Source organism: Mobula birostris, chromosome 2, assembly GCF_030028105.1.
Source record: "Mobula birostris isolate sMobBir1 chromosome 2, sMobBir1.hap1, whole genome shotgun sequence".
NCBI classification, from domain to species: Eukaryota; Metazoa; Chordata; class Chondrichthyes; order Myliobatiformes; family Myliobatidae; genus Mobula; species Mobula birostris.
Genome location: NC_092371.1, coordinates 227779873 through 227804848, shown reverse-complemented (window position 1 = coordinate 227804848; position 24976 = coordinate 227779873). Strand labels below are relative to the sequence as shown.

The 24976-nt window shown below is 41.4% G+C and overlaps 1 protein-coding gene across 1 annotated transcript in view; it reads left to right on the top strand.

The window, feature by feature from the left end:
* nkain2 (sodium/potassium transporting ATPase interacting 2) overlaps positions 1 to 24976 on the top strand; it is a 646326-nt gene that overhangs the window by 276149 nt on the left and 345201 nt on the right. The window contains exon 3 of the mRNA XM_072279168.1: positions 13253 to 13333. Coding sequence (XP_072135269.1) covers positions 13253 to 13333 — 81 coding nt within the window. The remainder of the gene's footprint in view (positions 1 to 13252; positions 13334 to 24976) is intronic.

Sequence of the window (24976 nt, the reverse complement as noted above, 5' to 3'; positions counted from 1 at the left end):
TTGGGCATTTGGTCCACTGTTGCAACTGTGCAGAGAATGAAGCAACCAGATACTTAACATACGATCTGTTGTATTTGGGTTTTTAGCGCTGGAAATAGTTACATTCCGACACGTCTCATTAGCGGGACAGAAGCATGGTAGCATTGTGTATTCCAGGGACCAGCTGATTACGCTTATGCCGGCCGGTTTAGCGAGCAGAGTGGCGGACACCCCTGCTGAATTCTGGAGGAAAACACACAGAGGATGCAGAGGGGGATCACAAAGTCGAGGAAAGAGGACCGGGTCGAGACAACAGAGACTTATGGAGAAGAGGAGTTCGGTGGGTAATAAAATGGACGAGTTCACGGCACTAGCCAGGCGTCAGAGAACATTTCGGGAGTGCAGTGTTATGTGTTTCACTGGAACGGGGCTGCACGAGGACATACTCGATCAAAACTTCTCTATGGACGGCTTCCAGACCGCTCGGGCTGACCAGAAGTGCACTGAGAGCGGTAAGAGTAGAGGAGTTGGGTGCTTATTGTTCTGGTTAACAATAGATGGTGCAATCCGGGTCATATTACGATCGAGGAACGTGTTTGTAGACCGGATACTGAACGTTTTGCTGTTGGACTTCAGCCATGTTCCACCGAGATACAACACTGGGCGTCACGGGAGGTCGTTCCTGCCTGTGGCCATCGAACTTGCAGCTTGTCCCGTGGAGGGTCAGACACCCTGAGCCAATAGGCTGGTCCTGGACTTTTTTCCATCTGGCATAGTTTGCTTTTTGTTGTTTGATTGTGGGATTGGAGCGGGATACTGGCGGAATAAAGGTGGCTGAATTTTCTGGGAATTGTTCGCAAGGCACAGGATGGGTATGTCCCACAGAAGTTGCTCTCAAATGACCGGCGTAGGCAACCGTGGCCAACAAGGGAAATTAAGGACTACGTAAAAACCAAGAAAAGGGCATATAAGGTAGTAAAAGTGAGCGGGAAGTTGGATGATTGAGAGACTTTTAAAATCCAACAAAAGGCAACTAAAAAAGCTATAAGTAGGGAAAAGATGAAATATGAGGGCAGACGAGTGAATCATATAAAGCAGGATACCAAATGTTTTCTTGTTATATAAAGAATAAAAGGGAAGTGAGAGTTGATATTGGACCATTGGAAAATTATGCTGCTGAGGTAGTAATGGGGGACAAAGAAATGGCAGAAGAACTGTGGAAGACACTAGCCAGTGGTCCATGACTGTCAGGGAGCAGGAGCAGGAGTGAATGCCATTGCTATTACAAAGGAAAATGTGCCAGGTAAACTCAAAGTGGGAATAGAAAGGGCCTTTTCTGTTTGGCTGCCGGTAACTAGTGGCATTCCTCAGGAGTCTGGATTGAGACTGCTGCTTTTCACATTGTTTGTCAGTGATTTAGCTAATAGAATTGATGACTTTGTGGCAAAGTTTGAAAATGATACGAAGATAGTTGGAGGGATAGATAGCGCTGAGGAAGCAATGCGATTGCAGCAGGACTTAGACAAACTGGAAGAATGGGCAAAAAGTGGCCAATGGAATACAGTGTGGTAAAAGGAACAATAGTGCCCGCTATTATCTAAATGCGGAGAAGTTTCAAGCATCAAAGGTGCAGAGGAACTTAGGAGTCCCTGTCAAGATTCCCAGAAAGTTAATTTACAGGTTGAGTCTGTGGTAAAGAAGTCAAAACAACATTGTCATTTATTTCAAGGGGAATAGAATATAAAAGAAAGGAGATAATGCTGAGCCTTCATAAGACACCAGCCAGGCCGCACTTGGAGTATTTCAACAGTTTTGGGCCCCATATCTCAGAAAGGATATGTTGTCATTGGAGAGAGTCCAGAGGAGGTTTACGAAGATGATTCTAGGAATGAAGGGGTTAACATATGAGGTACATTTGGCAGCTTTGGGCCTGTACTCACTGGAATTTAGAAGAATGCGTGGGGACCTACTGAATGTCGAAAGGACTGGATAGGGTGGATGTGGAGAGAATGTTTCCTGTGGTGGGGGAATCCAGAACTAGAGGGCACAGCCTCAAACTTGCAACCTTTTAGTACAGAGTTATGGAGGAATCTTTTTTAGCCAGAGAGTAGTGAATCTGTAGAATGCTCTGCCACAGACTGCGGTTGAGGCCAAGTCCGTGGGTATATTTAAGGCAGAAGCTGATTGTTTCCTGATCGGTCAGGGCATCAAAGGATATGGCAATATGTATGGGGTTGAGTGGGATCCGGGATCTGCCATGATGGAATGGCAGAGCAGTCTCGATGGGCTGAATGGCCTAATTCTGCTCTGATGTCTTATGGTTTTCTGGTCTAAATCAAGGAAATGAGAGAAGATATGATCAAAATGTTAGGTTCTCTCAACTGATGCCAGGAGACAGAGTTTTAATAAGGAATCTGGGGTTGAAGGGAATAAGGGGTGAAGCGAGAAGATAGGCATGGCCCTGTTAAAATTCTCCATTTGAATCACCTTTCACCCCTAGGGCAGCAGGTACATTATGACGCAGAGTCTGACATGGACCCTACACCTAGTAGGAGAAACCTACACCTAGTGCGCAGAAGGAAGAGAACAGAAAGGCAATCAGCAGAAAGTCCTGAAAAGGACCCGACCACTGATTGCTGTATGGACTCAGAGGACGAGGAAATGCTGCTGTGGTATATGTTATGTGACAAAAGAACCAGTTATCAGAAGATTGATGCCAATAAGAGGACAATGGGGGAACATGCAAGGTGCTAATAAGAGAGAGACGAGAGAGATTACCGAAAGGAGACACGGCTCTGAGTATTGTCAGAGACCGGTGACTTTGAACCCTGAACTGTTTGAAGTTTGATGGACAGGCGATACCCCAGCAGGGGGATAAAAAGGGACAGGTTCGTTAAGGCGAGACACACGACTCCACGAGGTAACGAGACCCTGAAAGCGGTGTGCCCCCACAAGTTAGTGGGAGTTTTTGGAAGTCTGGTGGCGGGACCAGCCATAGACGCACAGGATAGAAAGGTACGGGTCGGCGGGAACCTGGTGTGTGTGTCCGCCCTTGCCTGGGTGCCAGGTTCACCGCAGAAGAACAATCATATCCGGAACGGAGGAGTCACAGTCGGTGACCTCAGAAGACATTACGAAGGGCTCGTCCGAAAGCTAACTGCGAGGAATATCGAAGGTCTGTTTGGAAACCGATTTGCATATTTATTCGTTCTCTCTCTCTCTCTCTCCCCAACGGCACGACGGCGATTACTGCGAACTGAATTGAACTGAACTCTGTGTCACTTGATGACTGATCGTTTTACCCCTAGACTACGATAGAGCTTGATTGATCCTATTATCCTAGTTCTGTGTACATGTGTGTTTTATCACTGCTAAACTGTTGCATTTATATCCTTTTGATTAGAGTACTGTGTTGCTTATTTCTTTAATAAAACTTTCTTAGTTCCAGTAATCCAGACTCCAACTAAGTGGTCCATTTCTGCTGGTTTGGCAACCCAGTTACAGGGTACGTAACAGTTACCATATACAAACTCCCCAGGAATTAATGAAGAGATTCCTGAATCTTCCATGACTTAGGGGTATTTGGCAGGAACTAGCAGTGGACATGCAGACGCGATGCTAGACGGTGAAGGGGAGCTGGGCTACGATGTAATTGGCAGATAAAGCTGAGCTCAGTCAGGTAACAAGGGGAGCTGAGTTACCAGAAGGCATGAGTATTGGATCTATCTCCATAACGAGATTTGTTACTGCCATTTACAAAGGGGTTGGGGGTCCTGAACTCTCAAAATTCATTTGAATGCTATGTTATTAATAATGGTTGGATAAACTTCGAAGTCATGAGGACTTGGCTATTTTTGGTGGCAGGGAAACGTCATGCCCTGGTTAAAGTTTTTTCTCTAATGCAATGGGGTATTTTATTTAGTAGCTTTCTGCAAAAGCAGTGTGTCCTGCTAATAAAACATTTGGGTTTTAGCTAAAGATAAGAGGCTATAATGTTCAGTTTAGGAATGTTGTGTTGGCGAGTCAGGATGGTGGAACTGGGAGAAGGTTCGAAAGAAAGCTAGGTGGAGGTTTGTGAGGAACACTGGCGGATCTCATGGTCTTTTTGGTGGGAGATGACACCAAAGGAGAAGATCGGGAGAGACGGCCGTAGGGTTAGATCCGATGGGAAGATGCAATTGCGAGGAGTGCTTCGCGAGACGAAGGATTCCAAGATGGGAAGTTTGACTGGTGATTGGTGATGAGAATTCAGCACCATTGTCCAGCTTTTGGACTATACGTGCTTCAGCACATGTGCACGTTTAGACTGGTTTAATTGTAACCATCTCTTTTATTTTTTTCTTATTTCTCTCTTAATAACTGTTTGATGAAGCAGAAATTAATAAATCCACTTTCTTTATAATTGTTTGTGATGTACGATCAGTAATATCTTGCCTTTGGATAATTGTGTACGGGCAGTATTGACATAGCATTCACAGAAATCGAGGCTCCCTTAATCGAAACATCCCAACTTTCCTGTTTGGTTGGACCCAAATTATACTGTCCCTAGAGGTATATTGTTTAAGAAAGAAGGCCTTCTCACCACTGAATCCAGTGACTGTAAGCAGAGCCAGCTAACGAGCTAAGTTTGCATTTGAGCTCGGTGAGGGGGGGTACAGTGAGATGTTCAGTGGCAAACATGTAACCAATCAACACACTCAGAACGCTGGCAGAACTCAGCAGGTCGAGCAGTTTCTATGAAAAAGAGTAAACAGTCGACAATTCAGGCCGAGACCCTTCCTCAGGACTGAGAAGGAAGGGGGAAGATTCCAGAATAAAATGATGGGGAGGGGGAGAGAAAAGAGGTTAGCTGGAAGATGATAGGTGAAGCCAGGTAGGTGGGAAAGGTCAAGGGTTGGAGAGGGTCTGATAGGAGAGGAGAGTGGGAAAAAGGAAGGAGGAGGGGACCTAGGTGGAGGTAATAGCCAGGTGAAAAGCGAAAGGTCGAAGTGGGGAATAGAAGAAGGGGGTGGACCAGAAGGAGAAATCGATATTCATGCCATCAGGCTGGAAGGTACCCAGACAGAATATAAACGGCTGCTCCTCCACCCTGAGGGTGGCTTTATCTTGGCAGAAGAGGAGGCCATGGATTGACACGTTTGAACGGGAATGGAAATCAGAGTCAAAATGTTTAGCCAGTGTGACCAATCACTTATTTATAATTTTCACAGGCATATGCTATTTTTTATCAAGTATGAAATAAACACTAGTTGACATTCTTCCCTGGCAAATAAATAGGGACACTTTCTTGAAACAAGGAGTCAAAACCAACATCCAGTTATTTATAAACGCCCCCAGAAATCTGAGAGTAAGTGAACTCATAAATCTCGTTTTTCAGTAGAGAGAAACACTATTTTGTTCATAGCACCTTTGTTCCACCTTGTGCCATCAATGATATCGTTAAGAAAATAAAAGTCTTTGATAAATTATTTATTGTACAGTATTGGCATATGACATTATTACCATATGCTCAATGCCCACCTTTTTAGGTACATCTGTACTCCCTGTTAACACAAGTATCAGCTAATCATGTGGCAGTGACTCAGTACATAAAGAATTGATTCAGGGTTTAAGTTGTTGTTCAGACCAAACATTAGAATGAGGAAGAAATGTTATCTAAGTGACCTTGACCGTGCAACGTTGTTGGTGCTCAACGGAGTAGTTTGGGTATCTTAGACACCATTGATCCCCTGGGATTTTCACATGCAATTGTCTAGAGTTTACAGAGAATGGCGCAAAAAAAAAACATCCAATGAGTGGCAGTTCTGTGGGCGCGAATATGGTGGATCAGAGAAGAATCACGCTGAATCACACTGACAGGAAGGCAACGGTAACTCAAATAACTACACATTACCACAGTGTGTGTAGAAGAACATTTCTGAATGTACAAGTCAAACCTTGAAGACCACGAACGTACACTCAGTGGCCACTTTATCAGGTACAGGGGGTACCTAATAAAGTGCCAATTATTAATGAAAACTTATTTACCTGCCACACTTCTCTGAAAGTAGACTGTTAGAGTTAATCTTTAATATATCAAGGGAAGTTTCATAAGTTATACAAACAATTTAAATAATTATTGTTTAAATCTTTAAATAATAATACAGATCCATAATTCATTGAAAGTGGTAGATAGGGTCGTAAAGAAAGTTTTGGCACTTCATAAATCAAAGAATTCAGTACAGGAGATGGGATGTTATGTTGAAGTTGTTTCAGACATTGGTGAGGCCTAATTTGGAATATTATGTGCAGTTTTGGTCACCCACCTACAGGAAAGATGAAAATAAGGTTGATGGAATACCGAGAAAATTTACAACGCTGTTGCCAGGACTGGAGGAAAGATAAGTTATAAGGAAAAATTGACTAGTCAGGACTTTATTCCTTGGAACAGAGAAAATTGAGAGGAGATTTGATGGAGGCATACAAAATTATGATGGATATAGATAGGGTAAATGCAAGCAGGCTTTTTCCACTGAGGTTAGGTGGGACTACAACCAGAGGTCACGGGTTAAATGCAGAAGGTGAAAAATTTAGGGGAATATGAGGGGGAAACATCTTCATTCAGAGGGTCTTAAGAGTGTGGAATAAACTGCCAGCACAAGTGGTGCATGCAAGCTCAATTTAAGTTTGGATGGGTACATAGATGGTAGGGGTATGGAGGGCTCGGGTCCCACTGCATTCGAAGGGAGTCGGCAGTTTAAATGATTTTATAAACACAAGAAATTCTGCAGATGCTGGAAATACAAAGCAACACACAAAATGCTGGAGGAATTCAGCAGGTCAGGCAGCATCTATGGAAATGAATAATCTCTTGATTTTTCATGCCAAGACCCTTCAACTGGACTTCAGATATTGAAACTTTTTAATGTAGTGGGCCAAAGCTATTCAGTTCAAAACTGCTAAACCGATACCAAAAAGAATTTCCATTCTGACATGTCTATCCACGGCCTCCTCTACTGTAAAGATGAAGCCACACTCAGGTTGGAGGAACAACACCTTATATTCCGTCTGGGTAGCCTCCAACCTGATGGCATGAACATCGACTTCTCTAACTTCCGCTAGGCCCCACCTTCCCCTCGTACCCTATCTGTTACTTATTTTTATACACACATTCTTTCTCTCACTCTCCTTTTTCTCCCTCTGTCCCTCTGAATATACCTCTTGCCCATCCTCTGGGTCCCCCCCCCCACTTTGTCTTTCTTCCCGGACCTCCTGTCCCATGATCCTCTCGTATCCCCTTTTGCCTATCACCTGTCCAGCTCTTGGCTATATCCCTCCCCCTCCTGTCTTCTCCTATCATTTTGGATCTCCCCTTCCCCCTCCAACTTTCAAATCCCTTACTCACTCTTCCTTCAGTTAGTCCTGACGAAGGGTCTCGGCCTGAAACGTCGACTGCACCTCTTCCTACAGATGCTGCCTGGCCTGCTGCGTTCACCAGCAACTTTGATGTGTGTTGCTTGAATTTCCAGCATCTGCAGAATTCCTGTTGTTTACCAAAAAGAATTTCCTGATTTCTCAATTTTAAGGCATTTAACAGTAATTTGTAACCGCTAAAGTTAGATACTGTATTTGATTTATTCCATTTATCCTTACACTTCAAATGAATTGGAAAAATAATTCTCAGATAAATTTTTTTCATTAATCATGAGGCTACTAGAGGGAGGGAAACAATGGGCACAGTAAGAAATCACTTAATTTTTGTCAAAAGCAAAACACTGTGCATGAAGAAAATCTAAAATAATAACAAAACAAGCAGGAAGCACCAGATGGGTCCAGCATCATCTGTGGTGACAGAAAGTGATTTAAAATTTGAGATTGATAACCTGTCATCAGAACTTGAGGTTAAATTCAAGTTCAAATTTAACCATACACATATACAGTACTTATCGAAATATCTTTTCAATGTCATTATCGTACTTGCCTCAGCTACATCCTTTGACAGTTTATTCCATTCGCGTACCACCCTCTGTGTGAAGAAGTTAGCACTCAGGTCCTTTTTAATTCTTCCCCATCTCATCTTTTGACAGCAATTGATAGATCTAATATAGAAGTGAACTGTGACAGTGTCAACAGCATCAGAGACAACCTGTGCTACACGGAGCATAAACAAAAAAAACAAACAGAGCATCCGAGCAACAGCAGACCAATACCACAATCAGCGTCAAATGCGTGCTTTTGAACTGAAAAACACAAAACAAACCCACTGCTATTCGCATTACATAGACAGCAATACCAAAAGATACACCATTATTAAAGTCAAATAAGGCAAACAACAGATGCAGGGCTTTACCAGGAGTTGGACAAATCGTACCCTGACCATGCAATACCTCAATTAATTCGGCTTTTGAATTTAAAACAAAAATCAACAGAATCACCGCAAAACCAGTAGGCTTAGTAGCAGTAAGTGTAATGTTTTAGGATTTGCAGGAAACATAAGGACCATGGAGTATCCACCACAAAATAATAATAATAATCAGCCCAAATTTTTTTAAAAAATCAACCGCACTCACCATTAATGTTTTCAGAGAAGCACAACCCGTCTGTTGTGATTGGTGGCAAAAACATGAATAATTTTCTGGATGTCAAGTGCTTTGGTCCTCCAGCTGTTTATGGCCAACAGAGCCAAGTTGCTGTTCTGAGCATCGCCGCTGCTATTCCTTAAGTAGTCTTGACGCGTCTGAGGCAAGAGAAACTCCGTTTGCATGAGGCAGATGTAACAGGCAGAGTCAGTGATATGCAGATTAGTTTGTATAACTCTATAAATGCATCGCGGTAGGGTCTCATTAGAGCTAGAAATTCCACTGTGCCATTCACTGTCTGTCCTTGCTTTTGTTTTATTTCCAGCAGACGCCAAACCTGATGTAGCTCTGCAGTCAGGTTCACTTCAGTCACCCCATAGTATTGGGCCACTGGCTAAAGACAATTCTTGTCTAGGAAGTACTTGTGTTTGGGACTCAATGCTGAGACTCCAGTCAGAACACCCCCAGTCTCAATTGAGAACCGTCTTTTCATTTCAGTCAGAAGTCTGTCTATAACTGGATAGAAACAGTGGTTGCGAAGGTCATCAGAGGATATGACAAGTGTGCGTTCAGTTTGGGCCTCAACAACAAAATCATGTAGGCGGCGGGGTGGCTGGGCCTGTCTCCTTTCATGTGGTCTGCTCTGTATACCAGTCTTGACGCACAGGTCCCTAGCTCTTGTCTGAATTTCACTCCATGATTCCTCTCCCCGTTTTGCTGAGAGTGCATCGATAACAGACTGAGCCAAGTCCACAGCGGATGAAAGCTCCAAACTGGGAGATCGTAGCTGGTCTGACATGAACTTTGTGACTCGGAATAAATCCTCAAACAGAGTGAGAAGTAAAGCAAATCAGTCCATTTACAGCTCTGGCCTCCATTTTCCTCCGTGCATTTGGTTGACCCATAATATCCTGTAGTGTAGCTAGAATGGCAGGGAGTGATTTCCTTATAGCCCACAAAGCTGTATACTGCCATGCCCAGTGTGTATCTGACAATTTCTTCAACTCCACGGGCTGTGCAGTTGATTCCAGTCCTCTCTGTTTCTTCATGAAAAGATCGTGGGCAACAGAGATTGAAAAGAAGTTGTAAAGCAGCTGCACAGTTTCAAAAAACTCACCCGCTTGTGGTGCATTGCTCACAACATCCACTAAAACAAGGTTAGGTCTGTGAGCATGGCAGTGTATATGTAATGCCTGTGGGACCGCTTTCCTGAAACTCTCTTGTACCCCGTTATTTGCACCTGGACATCACTGCTGCACCATCATAACACTGACCTATACACGCGTTCTTATCAGTAACACACTGGGCGAGTGTCTGTTCAATGCTTTTAAGAAGCGACTCTGCGTCCAACCCTTCTGCTAGAGTGAAGTGCAAGAATTCTTCAAGCACTGTTTTGTTATTCAAATACCGCACCACCACTGATATTTGCTCCTTTTTACTCAAGTCTTTACTTTCACCCACGATGATGGCAAAATATCCAACCTTCTTGATTTCTGCACTTATTTGACGTCTGACCATATCTGCCATAATACCCATAATTTCACTTTGGATATCGTGATGAGTGTTTTTTGCATTTCCAGAATTGTCCTCTATTTTTTTAGCTACAGTCTTATCAAATTTCCCGATTACATTGAGTAACTCAACAAAGTTTCCCCTATCGCCAGATTCATCATTCTCCCGGTGTCCTCGCTGTGCAATGCCTTGGCACGCGGTATAGCGTAGAGACTCAACCACTGCTCACATATACTCACGATTTTCTTGGACAATCTTTGCATGTCCTTTATCAAGCATATTTCCCAATCTTGAACCATCTTGTTTTCTCAATCTGAATTCGGCCCATGCCTCTATAACAAACTTATGAGCTGCACTTACATGGTGGGTTTTGAAAGCTGTTGTAGCTTTCCGCCAGTTGCGGTAGCCGGTGACAGTAAAGGTTGACTCAGAATGGAACCCATGTCCTCCACACAGGAAATGCCTGCATGCGAAGCAGAATGTAGCATCTTTTGTGATTGAATATTCCAGCCAGGAGTACAGGTCAAACCAACCAGGAATACTCCTTTGCCGATTGCCAAACTGTTGCGAAGGGTACTTTTTCGCTGGCCGACAGGGTCCTTCCTCAGGCTGCTGGGTAACATCGCTAACCGTATTCCCACTCGCACTAAGAGCAGCTTCATCCACGTTCTCTTCCGAATCCCGCTCCATTTCTTGTTCCTCTACTTCACCCTCACACTCCTTCGATGAACTGCTGTTGTCCTCATCCGCACTTACTTTCTGCATGTCACTTTCAATTAAGACAGGTTCAGGCTGAAACGCCACTGATTCCTCTGGATAAGGTCGTTTTCTGACTAAAAATCGATCCATTTTTCATGCCGGCCAAAATAATGCATGTGCCAGGCCCATGCTCGCTTGTAAAAGCACAGTGTGCGCGTGTGGCATCCATTAGTCTCGTGAGACCATGAATCTGCACCTGGATGTAAACTATCAATCTCTCGCGTGGGTGAAAGTGAGTGACATTACCACCTTAAGTGATCTTAGATCAGCTTAACTGATCTGAGGATAGCAATGGCAAGACATTGCCAATGAACGAATAAGCAGAAGTGTAGAGTGGATCTGACAGAGTTTATAACGTTATTGCTGCGTGAGTGCTATGGTAATTGGGGGCGCTGTTTCACTAGATCAGCTGGAGAAACAAGCTGTATTCAAAACTATACAGAGAAAGCAAAGCAGCTGCAGTTAATTTCTTGGTGGTGCTATGGTGGTGCTATTGCAATTTCTGCTGGGGCTATAGCCCCAGCTAGCACCAGCTTAGCGCCGCCCCTGTTGACAGGTACTAAGATGCAGTGAAAAACTTATCATGCATACTTTTATACAGATAAAATAATTACACAATGCATTGAGCCAGAGTAAGGTAAACAATAGCAATGCAGCCTGAAGTGTAAAAGCCATCAAAAAAGTTCAGTACAGATGAACGATAAAGTGCAAGATCATACCAAGATTGATTGTGAGACCAAGGCTCCATCTTATTGATTCTACTGGAGCAAGTGGGGGGAGGTGGGAGGGAGGACTTTGTGGTTCTAATGTTTTCTGTCGTTCATTCTTTGGGGCTTTTTTTCTATTTTGTGGATGTCTGTGAAGAGTTAGAATTTCAGCTTGTATATTGTATGCATTCTCTGACATTAAATTAAACCATTGAATCATTGAAGAGGTTCATTCAAGAGTGTGATAACAGTGGAAAAGAAGCTGTTCACTACATGCAGATATTATTTATTCTATTTGTTTCTGAAGTGTAACGAATCACAATCCTATATCCAATAAACTAAAGGCGTTTTTACTGACATTAAGTTAATTAAGAAAATGAAGAAAAGTTCTATTCCAATGTTTATTAATGTCCATAAAATCCTTAGTTTTATTAAATTTTTACAATAAGATTTTTAAAGCTGTTCATAACATCCATAAAGTATGATTTTAAAAAATTACAAAATATTATAATATCTCCATCAGGATTGAACAGCTTGTCATATGAAGAGCATTTGATGGCTTTGGGTCTGTAATCAATAGAATTCAGAAGAATGAGGGGTGACCCATTGAAATCTATCAAATGGTGAAAGACCCTGATAGAGTGGATGTGGAGAGGATGTTTCCTTTGGTGGGAGAGTCTAAGACCAGTGGACACAGTCTCAGAATAGAGGGGTGTGAGAAGGAATTTCTTAGTCCAGAGAGTAGTAAATCTGTGGAATTTGTTGTCACAGGCAGCTATGGAAGCCAAGTCTTTATGTATGTTTAAGGTAGAAGTTAAAAGATTCTTGATTCGTCCAGGTGTGAAGGGATGGCGGGGGGGAGGCAGCAGATTGAGGCTGAGAGAAAAAATGGATCAGCGATGAAGAAATTATGGAGCAAATTCATGATGACTTAATTCTATTCCTGTATCTCATGGTCTTTTGGTCTTATTCCTCATATCAGTTTTACAGAATGAAACCAACATCTGTTTGAAAATTAATGTACTATGTAAAAGGCACATTGCATCAGTGATGATCCAGGGCCAACACATGTTGTACAATAGACCAACTGCAGCAATGCACCACTGTGTATGTGGCTGATTGTCTGGCACAGGAGAAGTGCATGAGACCTTTCCTTTGCTGGATTGGAACAGATAGATTAAGGATCTTGAGACTCAGCTGGGACTGTGTTTGAAAAGAGCTTGGGAAGGAGAAGGTGGCAAAATAGAGGGACAAGCTTCACAGAACTCGTATTGAACTGTTCAGGATTGATGGGGCTGTTAGTTGGATAGAGGTGCAATGCTTTCAGTCATGCTGATACGTGTGGTTAGGGTGGGCTCCAGTAAAGTTGGCAGATAGGTGGTCACGGCAAGGGGAGATAAGGGATGAGTTCAGATCTTAAAGGGGACGAATCATGAGAAGGACAAATGGTGAAGGAAAACTTCGGTGCTGCATGCTGGATTACCTCCTTGTGTAAGCATATTACACACAAGGTAAAGCAGAACAAATTTAGCAATATTTGTGACCCATGCAATAATAATTGCATTTACTTATCAGATTGTTGATCGCATACTTTCTTGTTACCCTCAGTAATGGGTATTTTAGATAATAATTTACATCTTTATATTTATAAGCAGCATGATCTTTTGTATTCACTGTAAGGCATCTTCAAATCAGTGACTTTACAATGTTTCTCTCCTTTTGTCCCCTCCACTGAAGTATGCCATCTGGATGGTCCTCTGGATCACATGGAACGTGTTCGTTATCTGCTTCTACTTGGAAGTTGGAGGCCTCGCAAAGGTAATTAACCACCTGACGTTCCATAGCTGTTCACACTCTACCATAAGAGAAACTACTAAATGCAAGTTTTGATTTCTTTGAAATGTTTTTTTTTATCCCCTGAGGTAATTTTAAAGGTGATCGTACTTCTGACTAAGTTCATACAATAGTATCATGGATTTGTTATGTGCAAACATTATTATGACAGGCAGATACAAGGTACTATAAACCTGTTCAAGCATATGAATCTGTAGGAAAAGAGTGCCTTTAAAACTTTTTGATGGTATAAGTTCTAAATATTTCATTGCATTGTGGTGGAATTGCACACATGTATTTTCTCCTTTAGGCAAAGAAGTTCCTTTGGTTGCTGTGTACAATGCTTTTATGTAGACAACTGGATGAGTGCATTAATGCTCGAGTGATAAGTGCCACTAGGGGCTGAGAGATATTGATGATGAAACCACAAAGCAATAAATTAGGCAGTGCAAATATTTCATTCAGTTACAATGAAAAAATAATGAATAGACTATAACTTAAAGCATGAATTGAGAGAAAATGGTCTGAAAAATCTAAGCTCAACCATCCTTAGTTAAGGGATAGTTCTGCGGTGATTTGTCACATGAAGTTGATTACTGTAATCAAGATCATATTTTTCAGTTGGTATAGTTCTTGCCAGATGTCTGTGATAAAGCATTCTGCTTTGGCAGGCTGAAATTTTTACCTCATCCTGCTCCACAGGTTTCTTCTGATGACTAACAAAAGCCTAGTGCCCAGAGAATGAAGTCCTAATCTCAAGCCAATTCTTCTTCATCTGACAGAGTGGCGCCTGATTACTTTGAGATGATACTGATTCAAAATAGTTAAACTGCAGTTGTCAATATTAAAACACATCTGCCACAGCGTTCCCCAATTGCTTCTCAATCAGTCTGTAATCCACTTTTTTTTTCAGCTATAGCTCTAAGACCTACACATATCTTCCTGTCAACCACAAGTCTCCTGATTGCATACTAGTTAGTTCCACAGGGATTAGAATTTAGGCTGTCACTCTTCATCTTTCATAAGATATTTTGCTGAAGGCACTGAAAAAAGCATTTGCAAATTTGTGGATGGGGTATAGATAGCCTTACTGAAAGTATTTTTGTGCTCTTTAGGGGTTCTATCTATACAGTTTCACAGAGAAATTGCTGCATTTGGGTTTTAAGCAGAACATGAAAAAATGTAGAGCAGAGTTCAACGTGTGGCAGGTGGAGAGTTGCACAGTTGGGATCTTTGAAGGATATGCAAGGGTGGATTCATTTGCCTTGCTGTATCGTTCATAGATTTATTGATTTATTTTTGTACACAAAAAATAAGAGCAGGAAAATACCACTAGTTCTCTCAAGCCTTCTATGCCATTCATTGTGACCATGGTTGACTTATGCTGCCTCAACCACTCTTTTGTTCCAGCTCTCTTTAAATCTTGGTTACTGGATCTTTCAAATACTTATCCATCTCCACCTTAAATTTATCCAGTGATCTAACCTCCATCACCCTCATTGACAAAGAATTTCAGAGATTAATTACCATCTGAGAGAAGAAATTTTCATGCAGCTCAGTTTTAAATGAATTGGCCCTTATTTTGTAGTTATGTTTCATTATTTGTGACTCTCCCAAGTGTATGATGTTTAGGACTTAAGGTTGCTTAGCACTATGGGCCAATTGTCAATAAGAAGTTAACTTTCTGAACAGTTGCTCATTAATATCAAGGGAAATACAGCTAACTCAGAAATAAGTTTCCACATTTAATCCTGGAATCTTCATTTTCTGAAGTCTGTACTTTTAGACAGGTGCTTTCTACTGCTCCCACACACAAGAAAAGTCAACAGTGATAGAAGAATTTTCTCTGTGCCCAAATACTTTCATGTATTCTGTATCAGTGAACAAAAACTTACATTACTGAAATCATGATGACAACTGCTTGAATTTAAAATAGCAAATTTCAAAAGATCCTCTTTTGAACTAGTGCAGAGACTAGCTGGTGCTTTTTTTTCAGTGATGGCAGAAAATATCAGAATTTTCTGGAAGTAATAATGCTTGTTACTTCCAAGGTATGTTTTGTTTTTCTTTAGTTTCTGGCTATTGCATAGGCTTTTTAGGTTAAGCAAGGCCAGAAGTCTTCTGAAGTAATCAAACCTTTGTGACATAATTCTGACCAAGATTCAGATATGATTTCATGACTCCATTCATCAGCAAACTGGGGGCACCACAATAGCATAGTAATTAGCACAACACAATTACAACGTGGGGCTCAGAGGTCAGAATTCAATTCTAGTATCCTTGGTAAGAAAATTTGTACTTTCTTCCCATGTGCACATGGGTTTCCTCTGGTGCTCCAGTTTCCTTCCACAGTCTAAAGACATCCCTGATTAATGTGTTAGTTGATCATTGTAAATTGTCCTGTAATTACGTTAGGATTAAATTGATGGGTTGCTGGGCAATGCAACTCGGTGGGCCAAAGGGCCTGTTCCATGCTGAATCTCTAAATAAACACAATAATAAATAAATAAAATGTTATTAGATTAGATTATGAGGACACTCAGTCCTCGTTTATTGTCATTTAGTAATGCATGCATTAAGAAATGATACAATGTTCCTCCAGTATGATATCACAGAAACACAAGACAGACCAAGACTAAAACTGAAAAAAACCACATAATTATAACATATAGTTACAACAGTGCAAAGCAATACCATAATTTGATGAAGAACAGACCATGGGCACGGTAAAAAAAAAGTCTCAAAGTCCCGATAGCCCCATCATCTCACGCAGATGGTAGAAGGAATAAAAACTCTCCCTGCCATGAACCTCCAGCACCGCAAACTTGCCGATGCAGCACCCTGGAAGCACCCAACCACAGCTGACTCTTGAGTCCGTCCAAAAACTCTGAGCCTCCGACCAGCCCTCTGACATCAAGCACTGAGCACCATCTCTGCCAGGCACTTTGACCCTGACCCTGGCCACCAAGCAACAGGCAAAGCCGAGGATTCGAGGCCTTCCCCTCCGGAGATTCTCGATCGCACAGTAGCAGCGGCAGCAAAACAGGTATTTTAGAAGTTTCACCAGATGTTCCTCCGTGCTTCTCATGTCCGTCTTCATCGAATCAGGATTGTGCACGGCATCCTACTTGATAACTGATATTCCTTCCGAAGTGCCTGCTGCGCGCTGCGTCGCGCCGCCATCTTCTCTTCCCTTATTCTCATTAAGTAGCTCTACCTCTGTTTAATTAGGTAATTCATTGGAATTACAAGTTCATAGCAGCACAGAAGGAAACCATTTGGCCCATGGAATCAATGCCAAGTATAAATTATTCCTAACTGTCTTCTCAGAGAAAATTTATTTCATTTTAATTCTTTTCCCTAATTAGAAAAATTATTCTTGGTATTTGTCTGAGGCTGCCATTTCTGTTCCAAAAAATACTATTCTTGTTAAGTTTTGCTCACAGGTGAAAATATTGCATAAAATGATTATAATTTTATTTTTATGAAATATGAGAGTTGAAAATTATAGAGGTAGGTTACTTAGGCAGGGGCACTGAGTTTCTGTTGGAGAATCTGACAAGCAAGCACACCCCTAATTCGGTTCCATTCTTTAAAGACACATTGCACTCATGAAAGTTAATTCCAAATCTGCTACACATTACCTTTAAGGCATCTGTTAGTATTGCGAGACTTCACTCTCCAGGGTGCAGGCCTGGGCAAGGTTGTATGGAAGACCAGCAGTTGCCCATGCTGCACGTCTCCCCTCTCCATGACACCGATGTTGTCCAAGGGAAGGGCTAGGGCCAATACAGCTTGGCACCAGTGTCGTCGCCGAGCACTGTGTGGTTAAGTGCCTTGCTCAAGGACACAACACGCTGCCTCAGCTGGGGCTCGAACTCACAACCTTCAGATCTCTAGTCGAATGCCTTAACCATTTGGCCACGTGCCCACTACACATTACCACCATGTCAGTAAATGGTACTCAAATATGTCAGATCAGCTGCAGAATTCCTTTAGTTGTCAGTGTAAAGGATATAATATCTCAAAGGGACATAAAATCATTGCTGACAGAGGAAAGAAGCTTATTGGTAATATCAAATCGACATGGATATAGGCTACACAAAAGTGCGCAGCTGCAGAAAAGTGCCTTGCCCATTTATGTGCCCTCAAAATTCTAATCCAACGTATTTCTCCTCACAGCAACTCAGCTTGTATAGACACCCTCTCCGGTGACCTTGCTGTCTCACAAATCCCAACATTTCCTGCGGAGGTATTTTCATATATTCTGTACTTGTATTGTATTTCCAACAAGACACTTAGAATGTCTTTCTGTGGCAAATACTCATTATTCCCTCCATTACCAATCTTCCTGCTATTATGAAACATCAAACTATCTGATTTCCATGTCTACAACATAAGACCATAAGATATTAGAACAGAATTAGGCTAGTAGGCCCATCGAGGCTTCTCCAGCATTTGATCATGGCTGATCCATTTCCCTCTCAACCCTATTCTCCTGCCTTCTCCCCATAACCTTTCACGCCCTGACTTACCAAGAATCTATCAACCTTCACTTTAAATACAATCAATGGCCTGGCCTCTACAGCAGCCTGTGGTAACAAATTCCACAAATTTACGACCCTCTGGCTAAAGAAATTCCTCCTCATCTCCATTCAAAAAGGGCTTCCCTTTATTCTGAGCTTGTGCCCTCAGGTCTTAGACTCCCCACTAAAGGGAAATCTTGGAAATGAACCAACAAGCTTTGAGTGCACATACACTTTGTAAGCACAGGTACCTGCTAAATTCTGCAATATAGCTTTCATCATGGAGGCTTAAAAGGCTGAAATCTGAAACTAAACAAAAAAAACTGAGCTGCTGGAGAAATTCTGCCGATCAGGCAGCATCTGTGGAGGGAAATGGGCTCTTGATGTTTCAGACTAGACCAGATGAAGGGACTTGGCTGAAATATTGACTGTCTATTTTGCTATCCAGATGCTGCCTGACCCATTTAGTTTCTCCAGAGGTTTGCTTCTTGCTCTTACTCTCATCATGCCTCTTTTTCATTGTCATACCATAATTGAAATGAATCGATAACTTCACTTAGCCCTAACTGACTCCAGCAATTTGTTTCAGAAAGTAGGTTGAAATACAACTGGTACAATTTAAAAGATTCTGTCTCCATAGTGCCTTTTCTCATAGAAGGACAATAGTTTACCTGTGACTTGATCTTGTCCATTACTTTCCTTTATCTATCCCTTATTACTGTACTTTACTTTATACTTTATTGTCGCCAAACAATTGATACTAGAACGTACAATCATCATAGCGATATTTGATTCTGCGCTTCCCGCTCCCTGGATTACAAATCAATAGTAAATATTAAAAATTTAAATTATAAATCATAAATAGAACATAGAAAAATGGAAAGTAAGGTAGTGCAAAAAAAGCCGAGAGGCAGGTCCGGATATTTGGAGGGTACGGCCCAGATCCGGGTCAGGATCCGTTCAGCAGTCTTATCACAGTTGGAAAGAAGCTGTTCCCAAATCTGGCTGTACGAGTCTTCAAGATCCTGAGCCTTCTCCCAGAGGGAAGAGGGACGAAAAGTATGTTTGGCTGGGTGGGTCATGTCCTTGATTATCCTGGTAGCACTGCTCCGACAGCATGTGGTGTAAAGTGAGTCCAAGGATGGAAGATTGGTTTGTGTTGTGCTGCGCCATGTTCACGATCTTCTGCAGCTTCTTCCGGTCTTGAGGAGGACAACTTCCATACCAGGTTGTGATGCACTCGAGAAGAATACTTTCTACGATGCATCTATAAAAATTAGTGAGGGTTTTAGGGGACAGGTCAAATTTCTTTAGTTTTCTCAGGAAGTAAAGGTGCTGGTGGGCCTTCTTGGCAGTGGACTCTGCTTGGCTGGACCAAGTCAGGTTATTTGTGATATTGGGGCCCTTATCTCAGAAGAGATACTTCGGCATTGGAGAGGGTCCAGAGGAGGTTCATAAGAATAATCCCAGGAATGAGGAACATTTGATGGTCTGGACCTGTATTCACTAGAGTTTAGAAAAATGAGGGGAATGGCATTGCAACTTATCAAACATTGTAAGTGGATGTGGAGAGAATATTTCCCATAGTAGGTTTGTCCAGAACCACAGGGCACAGCTTCAGACTAGAAGGATGTCCCTTTAGAACAGAGATGAGAAGGAATTTGTTTAGTCAGAAGGTGGTGAATCTGTGAAATTCATTGCCACAGACAACTGTGGAGGCCAAGTCATTGGGTATATTTAAAACAGAGGTTGACAGGTTCTTGATTAGTCTGGGCATCAAAAATTATGGGGAGAAGGCAGGAGAATGGGGTTGAGAGGGATAATATATCAGCCATGATGGAATGGTGGAGTAGACTCGATGGGCTAAATGGCATGTTTCTGCTCTCAAGTCTTATGGTATTGGTCCTCTGCACCAAATTGCTGATTGCAGTCAATCCTCCAAAAAAAATCTGATACTTGTACTTTCAGTTTTATGCTGCTGTTATGCCCTACTCTGTATGGTCTGAATGTGATGAATTCACTCATAACTGCACGCGCACGTGCGTACACACAAACACACACACACACACACACACACACACAAACAAACCTGCTTTGTAATACCTGTGTTGATCTTTTCCATCAGTTGCAAGTATTCCCCAGTATTTTCTGTGAAATTATTTTAAGGAATTCAAATTGTTACAATCAGTAACGATTAAAAATTAAAACGTAAGAAAATAAATTCATCTTTTTTTTAATAGTTGAAGGTTGCTGATCTACAGCTTCATTGTAAAAATTTATATAATTATGGAATTACTGCTAAAAATGTTACTGTCTCTACAACAAACACTTAATTAAGGTCATTCAATGACTGCAAGTCAGTACCACTGTCATATCAGTTACATTGAATGATGGTTCTCATCCAATTTACTATGGGTCATTCTCAGAGACATCAACCAATTATTCAGTGAACAACCACCCTGCATATTCCCTGAACGTAAAGTCACACTTAATGTTCAAAGTCAGAGCAAAAGGTTGTTAATTATGAACACTTTAAAATACATAATAAATCACCTTATTTTTACATAACACATTGTAATCTGCATCCTGCAATGTTTATCATCATCTTTTGATTGCTTGCAGCAACGTCCTTGATAACATGAATTTACTTGAGAAATTTGCAGAGGATATTTATTAATGATTCAGCTCATATACATTTACTTTGGTAATTTTTTAAAAAGTGAGCTCCACTTGCACAAGAATTAAATTGGGATGGACGTTTTTTAATTCTTCTTTGTTTAGGATCAGGCTATTGTTAACAATCTATCATTTTTTTTATTCACCTTTAATTGTTTGGGAGACGGTGGTGAAGACCTATCTCCTTGAGGTATTGCATGAAGGTGCTCCCTTAACAATATTAAAGTAGTTCCAGGGTTCTGACCCAGTGACAAAGCGAGAATGGCAATAATACTCTGTCAGAATGGTGTGTGACTTAGAGCGCAGGTTGATTTGGTATGTTCCCATATGCCCGAATCCCTGTCAGTTTTGTTTTTTAGGTATTACTGCTTTAATAATTGTTGTCATTATTGTTACATGTATCAAGATACAATGAAAAACAAGCTGTACATATAGATCATTTCATGGCATTGAGGTAGTACAAAAGAAAAGCAATAACAGAATGCAAAATACATGTGTTATGATTACAATTACAGAGAAAGTGTAGTACAGGTAGACGTAATGAGAGCCATAATGACGTAGACTGTGAGGTCAAGAATTAATTTTTATTGTACAATTTAATGGTCTTATAACAACTGGATAGAAACTGGCTTTTTTCTCTGCTGCCTTATGGACTAGGATAGAAGAGAAAATGACTGGGGCGGGAGGGGTCTTTAAGTGTTTTTTGGAATGCCTCTTATGCAGCTGGTGTTGAGGGCAGCAAAGAAGGTCCTCCATCTCTGGCAATGTACAGGACTTCCCTCATCATGTCAGTAGCTTCCTCTCAGTTTTCACTACTGTCAGTCATGCAAGTCCCAGGTGGAGACTCAGGAATACCATCATATTCAGATATAGAAAAATTCTTCATTACTGTTTCCATAACAATTGTGTTTACCAGCCCTGAGCTGACTCCAGCCAACATAGCTCTCCGGCTCATTCAGACACACAAGGTTGTGGTCCTCTTGGAGGGACTTTGATTATGTTTGCTGCTTTTGTGAGACAATGAGAAGTATAAACACAATTCATGGAAGGGAAGGTGGTTTTCATGATGGACTGAGCTGTGTTCTCATTTACCATATAACTATATAACCATTACAGCACAGAAACAGGCCATCTCGGCCCTTCTAGTCCATGCCAAACTCTTACTCTCACCTAGTCCCACCGATCTGCACTCAGCCCATAACCTCTCCATTCCTTTCCTGTCCATATATCTATCCAATTTAACTTTAAACGACAACATCGAACCTGCCTCAACCACTTCTGCTGGAAGCTCGTTCCACACAGCTACCACTCTCTGAATAAAGAAGTTCTCCCTCATGTTACCCTTAAACTTTTTCCCTTTAACTCTCAACTCATGTCTTCTTGTTTGAATCTCCCCCATTCTCAATGGAAAAAGCCTATCCACGTCAACTCTATCTATCCCCCTCATAATTTTAAAAACCTCTATCAAGTCCCCTCTCAACCTTCTACGCTCCAAAGAATAAAGACCCAACTTGTTCAACCTTTCTCTGTAACTTAGGAGATGAAACCCAGGCAACACTTCTGTAATTTTTTTAGTATCTTTGGCTCATTAGTCTCTTATGCATCTGAAAAAGATGATTCCTGCACTGCATCGATAAGAATTGGTAAACATCAACAGGAACATGCTGAACACGTTCACCCTGGAACTTAACCATTTCCACCTCAACACCATTGTTATGTGCAGGGATGCTTTGACCCACTTCCTCAAGTCAATGAACAGCTCTTCCTTTTTGCTGATATTTGAAGAAAAAGTTGTTGTCAGTTGTCTCTTCAGCTCCCTCCTGTACCACATCTCAAAAATATTTTGAATAGAGTTGTCAAGGTAATTTGTGTCAGTAACTGACAGAATTTTGGTAGTTGTGCACCCTACACCTATTGTGCCCTGGTCACAGAGGTAATGGATGTTTAAGGTGGTGAATGAGATGCCAATCAGGTATGATATTTTGTTCTGGATGGTGTTGTGTTTCTTGAGACTTACTGACACTGTACTCATCCAAGTAAATGAATTGAGTATTGTCCCCTTTTCAGGACACATATCCAATTCTGAAGTTTTGATAGAGAGAAAGTTGAAGGTAGTTGGCCCTAGGCCACTGTCTGAGGAACTTCTCTGAAGAGGCCCTGGGCAAGTCTGATTGATATCCATCAGCCTCTTCCTTTATGCAACATCTTAATCCAATCAATGGAATATTTTCTCCTTGATGTCAATTGATCAGTTTACCAAGGCTCTTTGATTCTTCAGTTCTCTTCAGACTCTTCAGTTATAAACTGTCTTGATTTCAAGAGCAATTGCATTCATCTTACCTATGAGAGTCAACTTCTCAAATCAAGGCAAGTGTGAGCTCTGAAGAGAAGTCATCCTGGCGAAAACCAAACCAGCAATCAGAGCAACTTAGTGCTGCATGATGGCATCATCAATGGTTGCAATTAATGACATCATTGATGATTGAGTCAGCTAATTGGGATGGTAATCCATCTGATTGAAGTTGGCTGGCTTTTATCTGAACAACATAACATCTCAGCAGTTTTCCTACCTAGCTGGTAGATGCAGTTTTGTAGCTGAACAGTGTAGCTAAGGGTATAACTAGATCTGAAGCTTCAGTGAAACAGATAAGATTTTGTATTTATTACTTACAGCTATTTCTTAAAATTAATTCAACATTTTTCCCAAAATTATGTTTAAGGGAATATGTCACTCCTGTCTGCATGGCCAAATATATATTCAAACACACGGTATATGGTTAATTGTTAAATGGCTCCTCAGCTGATGTAAGTTCAGAAATTCCATAATACGATCACTTTGGAAACATTGGGCTTGCAGAGTCTGAAGCCTTACCAATATTACTCAACCCAAGTACAAGTTTTCAGTCACTTTTCAGCCACTATCAACATATATTTATCCTTATTTCCAGAACAGACTTTAAATATGCAGTTTACTACTTTATATACTCATAGATTTAATTTTCAAAGGGTATGCCTCTGTTGCTGTTCATAAATTGACAAGAATACTGTGGACGGCATTCCATCTGGTTGCATCACCATCTGGTATGAGGGACCACTGCAGAGGATTGGAAAAAGCTGCAGAAAGTTGCAAATTTGGCCAGCTTCAGCATGGGCACCAGCCTCACCAGCGTTGAGAATGCCTCAGCATGGCAACATCCATCATTAAGGACCTCCATCACCCAGGACATACCCTCTTCTCATTGCTACCATCAAGGAAGAGGTAGACAATGTTGAAGACACACACTCAGCATTTTAGGAACAGCTTCTCCCCCACCACCATCAGATTTCTGAATGGACAATGAGCCCATGTACACGACTTCACTTTTTTTTCCCTCTCCTTTGGCATTACTTATTTAATTTTTGTGTGTGTGTGTGTGTATATATATATATATATTTCGTAGAAGAATGAGGGGAGATTTGATAGAGGTATATAAGATTGTGATGGGTATAGATAGAGTGAATGCAAGCAGTCTTTTTCCACGGAGGCAAGGGGAGAAAAAAACCAGAGGACGTGGGTTAAGGGTGAGGGGGGGAAAGTTTAAAGGGAACATTGGGGGGGGACTTCTTCACACAGAGAGTGGTGGGAGTGTGGAAATAGCTGCCAGACGAGGTGGTAAATGTGGGTTCTTTTTTAACATTTAAGAATAAATTGGACAGATACATGGATGGGAGGTGTATGGAGGGATATGGTCCGTGTGCAGGTCAGTAGGACCAGGCAGAAAATGGTTCGGCCCAGCCAAGAAGGGCCAAAAGGCCTGTTTCTATGCTGTAGTTTTTCTATGGTTTCTCTATATATATCTTATTGAAATTTATAGATTTTTTTATGTACTGCTGTCACAAAAGAACACGCGTCATGACATATGCCACTGATATTAAACCTGATTCTCATTCTACAACCAACCAACAATTTAACTATGCTACTGCAACGTATCAAAAGTGGTGCTGTTGCAAAATGCTGCTTTATTACAATATGATTCTCATCCAATCAGCATTTAAGTAAATTTTAGTACAGTATACAGTTAGTTACACAAGAACAGTTTACACTATTCAAGTAACTGGTTCTCTCATCTCTTTTCTGTCCATGGGTAAAATAAATGTAAGCGTCTTTAATGGCTCTTGAACAACTTGGCCCTGACTACAGTTTGAAAAGAAAGTTTGCTAATCAATGTAAGAAACAAACTGTTCTCAGGAGAAAACTTTGCATTCTCTCACTTCCCTTCTATTGTTGCAAAAGCAGCAGCAAATGGTTGGCATAAGACATAGGAGCAGAATCAGGCCATTCAGCCCATCGAGTCTGCTCCACCATTCCATCATGGCTGATCCCAGATCCTAATCAACTCTATAGATCTGCCTTATCACCATATCCTTTGAGGCCCTGACCGATCAG